Genomic DNA, 6,484 nt, shown 5'->3' with positions numbered 1-6,484 from the left:
CTTTCTTGCCAGGCTCCTGAACAGAACAGTTTAAGGAACCTCATCTTCATAAGGAATTGCATGCATCTCTGGTTTATAAATCATGCTACCATCATATTTGAAACAAGAACTGCAAGTGTCTAATACTTGATACTCTGGTACCACAAAATACACAGTCACCTCTCCCAGTAAAGCGGTACACTTGGAACTGTTATATGAAACACACCACTGACACCTTGAACCTCAGCAGGCATCAACAGATAATTATATATTTAAAATTCTGGCAGGCTTATACAGCCTAAGCTACAATTGTTACACCAAGACTGATACCAAGTCTACATAGATTCAAAACCAATATGAATACACCTTGAGAACTTTGCAGCACACACAAATGAAGACAAAATTCCTCTGCCGCACCTTGCCACAGATTTTGCGCCTACACAATAAAAATATGATTTGTGGAAAAACGTTTCTATATTGCAAAGCACACTATGTACATTAATGAGTAAGGCTTGGGTTTTTTACAACCTATTTCAAGCAGGCTAGAATGGAATGAGTCCTTGCTAATCCTCATATGTTGCTTGCATGGGTAGATCCCGATTGTTTTCTTTCTGCTATCAACATTTCCACTAGCAGTTCAGATCTTTACAAAAGGATACAACTCAAACTCCAGATCCGAAATATAGAAGGAGGGTAGATCAGAGAGCACCACCAACTGTAAAAATTCTAGTGCAGGACCATAGTAATGAAAAACCTGAAAAGAGATTAAAAAATATTTAACACGATATAAACAGAACTTCCTCAAGTGTTCTGCTGGAGGCATCTGCCTCACAAGTACATCTGAAAGAGGTACAAAGGAATATAAAGACAGAAATATTTCACAATATCATAGTAAATATAATTCTATAAAAAACAAGGAAGGTATTTACTTTTGTTTAATGAAATTTACTTTCTAAACTGTCAATCATGTGCGTCAAATGGGTTGTAACACTTACCTAAATTCAAATAAAAACAAAATCTACCAGGAACAGACAAGTGCAATCCAAAATATATATATTTTAACAATGAAAATAATATCATCTTAACTGATATGGTTTTCATAAACACTCATTTTTGTTTTCAGCCATAAATATGACTCTGGACTTCTCATCAAATTTCTACCTCCACTGGAAAACTTGAAACAGCAACAGTAATTTAAAAACAAAACAAAAACAAACTTCAAAAATGAAGTTAAAAAGTTAGGAAAGTACAGAATTCATAAATAAATTCCATATTTTGAGTACTAAGATTAAACAAAGTCTCAATTTCTACTTGAAAATAATTTATGTTTAATTAATTAAATCTTATGTTTAATTTTAATTAAGTCAGTTAGATTTATGTATAATATTCAGTTAAACATAAGGTTTCCCCAATCACTAATTTTGTCAAAGTAGTAAAACAGATGAATTCTAATGACTCAAAGAAAGATCAAGAATAACACTTGCCTCTGGCAAAGCATCAGTATTTCCCAATTTTTGCTCTCTTTTAACAGCAAAGCAAGAATTTAAATGTGAAGTGCTGAATGTTTTTGCTGAAGTGCTCTTCATACAAAATTCTGGAAACCTAACTTCTGATCCAAACTGGAAAAAGAAACCAGAGAAAATAAATAAGTCAAAAGAGAGATAAGAATTATTACTCTTCATCTAGTTTTACGTATTATTATTTTAAACAATTAGTATTATGTTTTTACAGCAGATCTGTAAAACTATGTAAAATGTTAGACTTTGGTAACTAGCTACTTTATCCAAAATGTTAATACTGAAAACATAAACCATGTATTTCACAATCACGAAGACATCAGTCTTTGCAGAAACATAAGACGTGCTTGCAGCAGTGACTTAAAGTTGCATCATAATGACCTGGGACAGACACAAAACAATCTGATTTGGAACAAGAAATTCTAAGGCAAATATTTCAGAGGAGAGCACCTGGATTTCTGAAATTCAAACCTCAATGCCTTCATCTCATTTATTCTTTCATCACACTGAAATGCATGTTGTTCCCCCATCCACCCAGATACGTTGCACATTACCTTTTCGAATTACATTGTCAAAACCAAATTTTACTTAAAGCATAAAATGTGCTGTACTAAACATGCTTTACATGATGTACACAGATGTTTTAAAATAATAACCATAGCTGAAAAAATTAGTTTACCTTTCTTTCCCATATGTGAATCTTTCCTCTCCAGAGTTCTTTTAAATCAATAATATTCATGACATTATCTGAAGAGACAAAGTCTGCTAATAGATAGTCTGCAATCTTTTGCCAGCTACTGTAAAAATAAGGAAGAATTCATCTTCTTGAATTTAGTATTGCAAATTAACATTTGACTGAATTTATCTACTACCCCTTAGCACTGAAATAGTGTTGGATACATTAAGACAGACATATATAGCTTCAAATTCCACAGAGTACAAGATATTATAGAATTGCTAGAACAGCCAGTATCTGTGGGTCCTACTGGCAGTTTGTCTTCTAAGAGAAATCAGCACCATCAACAGAACAGGGTGAAGTGAGAGAACTTATATCAGTCCAATTGTATGCCCAAATGGAACTCATTTTATATAAAAGACAGCAGAAAAATTTATTCAGTCAAATGCTGGCTGCACAGGAAGATATCAATAAGCACTGACATCAAGCACTCATGGAAGTTGCTGCTATAAGTTTATCTTCCTCCATAAACCTTAGGAATTAGTATATGGTAGGTACACTGCTTATTCTATCCAAGGACTGAGCACTGCACTTCTTAATTTTAAACAGCTTTATTAACTCAGGATTAAGCTTAAACACCTATTCTACAAAGCAAAGGGCAAATCAGACACACTTTTTTTTCCTCCCTTAAATGTAATACCACAGGTAATACAAATTTTGTAAGTAAAACCAGCAGAGTTACGTATTCATTTTACAAAAACTGGAAAATTGCAATAAATCCCAGTCATTATACAGCACAGTATCTCTTCAAAACATAGTATGCACACTGAAACCACTAGTGATGGAAAGAAAAAACATTTTACCTTCTGCTCACATAGAAACAGAAACTTCAGAGGACTTGCTTTTTTACCTGCCCTTCTGGTTAGGGCACATATTTACAATAGATCAGCATAAGTAATTCCTCCCCTCAAACAATAATAGAAGACAAATCTACGTATTTTCAAAGTATACATGGAAAGTACTCAAGATGCTGGTTTTATTTTTAAAACACTGACAAATACTAACACAAAACAAGAATAACTTTGTTTATAGACCTAAAACAAAAGGCATACCCTTTAGAGTCATGTGCTGCAATAGTGATCTGCGCAGAGTGCCATTCTCTCAGGTGTTTCAGGGCACCAATAGCTGGTAAGCAGTCTTTTAACTTGGGTCCATCTTGCTCAGCAGCCTTCAGTATCACATCAACCATTGCTTTACCTATAAAAACAGTAGTATATGACTCCAAGTACCATTATTCAGTAAATTATTCAGTCACTTAAAGACAAAATAGTATTAATTATTAGTGACTGCACCGAAAGTGGCTTAAAGATCAACTTCAAGTAACTTCAGCAAGATTTAACACACTTTTCACACATTTTAGCTCATCTTTCACTGCTTCTCTTAGATTAACACAAAACAAAGTGAAGCATTTTGCTATTTGCTCAGTTACAGCGCTTCTATACCCTTCTCCTTTCTCACTCAGTATTGTTATTTGACAAATCAGTTGTCTCCAGTAGAACTACCCTATGTCAGCTTGCAAATCAGATGTAAGCCTGAAGTCAACACATTCTATTTTCTTCATACGAACTTCCTATGGTTGCATGATAAGCTTTGTATTACTTATTGTCTATTACTATTTTGGTGCCATTTCAGATGGAAAAATTCATTATACAAATAACTACCTTAATCTCTACTGAACTACAGCCTTCCAAAGAAACAAGGAGCAAACTACTCCATAAAGCTGAACTGCAAGGCCAATCATGCTCAAGTTCCTTAAACTACTTGCAAGAGCTGCATACAACTCAACTAACAAACTAGCATCCTCCAAGGTTTTCAATGTGACTATCACTTTACCAGCTGAGTTTTTAAGAGTAATAACTAACAATACAAACTCAAAAAGAGATTGCTCTTTTAAGAGAGATTACCTGGGGCAGGCAGTTTGTCAGCTAACTGATGCAGGCTTTCTGCAGCTTCATCATAGATACTGAAAATGAAGAGAACATGGTTAGAAAGAAAAAAGTAATTTAGAAATAAAAAGTTTCAACTAATGAATATATCTGATGTAAAAATTTTATATCTTTAAAATTCTGCACAAGCATAACTAGGCAATGAGATCTATTTATCTCTCCTTTTACTGAGGCAGAAGTAGGCTAAATTACTTCGAAACAATCTGCAGTAAAACTGGAAGTAGGATTCAGCTTTCTCTTAGCAAGAAACTTCTTTTTGTGTATCTGTCAGCTGCTAGGAAACTGTTCAGTTAGTCTACAAAAATCACCTGTAGCTAAAAAAAAGAGCTATGTTAAATGAAACAATTATTTTCAGTAGTAGTAGTGGATTGTTCATAGCTAACTGTTGTTTTGGTAATAACTTGTACTTGTTAAATTTTCTTGATTCCTTTTGGTTATTACCGTTAAATGCGAGATCACTATACTTTCAATAAAAATAATAATATGCATACTCAGCCATAGATAGTGACTCTCTACTGTTGTTGTCTTCTCCCTCAAAATTCTGTATGGCTCCCAGGCATTCATCAATATTTGTTTGGAGAGAGTCTTCATTTTTCTGTGTGTCAAAATTTATTTCCTCCCAGTCAGAACTGCAGAACTAATCAAGCAAAAATAATTTTGAGCATCACAGTTTTAACTTGCACTAGAGAGCAGCAGAGAGTTGAGGAACTTATATTCTTTCTTACCTGATAATAACCACATATAACATGACTTGCAAAATACCATTTCTTTACACCTGGAATACCAGCCACTGAACATGCTGAAAAGAGATGAAACAATTATTTAAAATAATCAGTCCACTACAACATATTCTTCCTGTTATGTTACACATCTCTGTTGAAAAACTACCCACAGTGTAGTGCCACAATATGCCACAATGACTTAAGTTCTATTTTAATGAGGCATCATAATTAAGTTCTAAATTTACCAATGTGTAGGTGAGTGTCTAGTTAACTGTCTAACTATTAATGAACCTCTCATCATTAATAAGTAAGAAAACTTTTGACCTGCTCTCTGTTCTGGTCATTATTGCTCTTCATTTGCAGAAGTTGTACCATACCTGAACTAAATCACAACTTTCATAAATATGGTTCATGCAGTTTACAAAATCAGATGCTCTCTCAACATTCCTATGCAATAAAAAGCACAGAAGTTGAAAACAGCTTATCATTCCCATCTTCATGAATTTTAACAGCTTATAGTGGTTTCCCCACACGAATCACAATTAGATGACAGCAGTGACAAGACAAGCCTTAACACCTCAATGCCAGATATCAAAACCAAGTACAGAAATAAGAAAGCATTTTTTAACCAAAAAAACCCAAACTAAACACCCAACTCCTAAAAGTACTAAAGCAGATCGTCAGAAATCTATTTTAAGATAATAAAATTATTTAATATATACTAATGGATTAGGGTTCTGAGTTCTATCCAACAGACAAAGATGGCTTTCACTGAAAAAATTAGATGACAGGAGCAATGAAAATACCAAACGGCCCACTGACATGAGAAAACAAACCCTTTTCTATTTGTACTTGCTGTTAAGCTGGATTGAAATTTGTCAGCCTTTCAAAACCCTTGTCTAAACATATTTAATCATCTCCTAACACCTCAGCTGCTGAAACACCACCAGAAACAGCAGCAGGAGCAGTCTCTTAACTTTCTGACTTTGCTTCACCTAGATCATAAAATCTGCCTAGGCCCATTCCTTGATAACATGTGCCTTACCTTACCTTACTGTACATTACAATATTTACCTGGAAATGTGCCCACAGCTGCACTTATAGATGAGCTACAGCTTTCTTTCAGGAACTGATAAACATTGGCAGCAGTCCCAGCTGGAAAAAAAATAATAAAGTTTTTCTTAAAACTACTTAAATAAGTTTTGCTTTCTTGCAACTCCACTGTGGAGCTCAGTTTAATATTAGAAGTTTAGCTTAGAAAAACCTATCAACTACAGATTTGCAGTTTAAAGAGACAAATTTTTTAAAATTCTCCTTAAAGTAGTGCACACCTCAGGAACGCTCTACCGAGCTGTGCAGCTGTGCCGCAATAAAACACAAAACCCCCTAAGTTTCTGGAGGTTTAAGTCATTAGAGACTGGAGGGAGAGAAAGGCGGGAGGAGGGTTTTAACGAGGCAGGAGTTCAGAAAAGCCTGCATGGAGACAGCTCCCAGACCGTAAGGAGTAGCCTTCATTAAGCTCCAAAGGGCCCCGGAGCAGGCGGCTCCACACCCGCCGCGGCCTCCAGCCCCGCCGGGGCCCCT

General features: G+C 35.0%; 1 protein-coding gene across 1 annotated transcript in view; it reads right to left on the bottom strand.

Annotated features, from left to right (window-relative positions):
• Positions 1 to 6,484, bottom strand: part of MTBP (MDM2 binding protein) — a 24,959-nt gene that overhangs the window by 18,207 nt on the left and 268 nt on the right. The window contains exons 2-10 of the mRNA XM_010193696.1: positions 5,975 to 6,055; positions 4,904 to 4,977; positions 4,670 to 4,815; positions 4,137 to 4,195; positions 3,285 to 3,429; positions 2,176 to 2,293; positions 1,464 to 1,598; positions 642 to 733; positions 287 to 314 (exon numbers count right to left, since the gene is read on the bottom strand). Of these exons, the coding sequence (XP_010191998.1) occupies positions 287 to 314; positions 642 to 733; positions 1,464 to 1,598; positions 2,176 to 2,293; positions 3,285 to 3,429; positions 4,137 to 4,195; positions 4,670 to 4,815; positions 4,904 to 4,977; positions 5,975 to 6,055 (878 nt within the window). The remainder of the gene's footprint in view (positions 1 to 286; positions 315 to 641; positions 734 to 1,463; positions 1,599 to 2,175; positions 2,294 to 3,284; positions 3,430 to 4,136; positions 4,196 to 4,669; positions 4,816 to 4,903; positions 4,978 to 5,974; positions 6,056 to 6,484) is intronic.

The sequence above is a fragment of the Mesitornis unicolor genome, unplaced genomic scaffold (genome assembly GCF_000695765.1).
Source record: "Mesitornis unicolor isolate BGI_N332 unplaced genomic scaffold, ASM69576v1 scaffold23790, whole genome shotgun sequence".
Taxonomy (NCBI): domain Eukaryota; kingdom Metazoa; phylum Chordata; class Aves; order Mesitornithiformes; family Mesitornithidae; genus Mesitornis; species Mesitornis unicolor.
The sequence above is the reverse complement of the archived record's forward strand: the minus strand, read 5'-3'. Positions and strand labels throughout refer to the sequence as shown.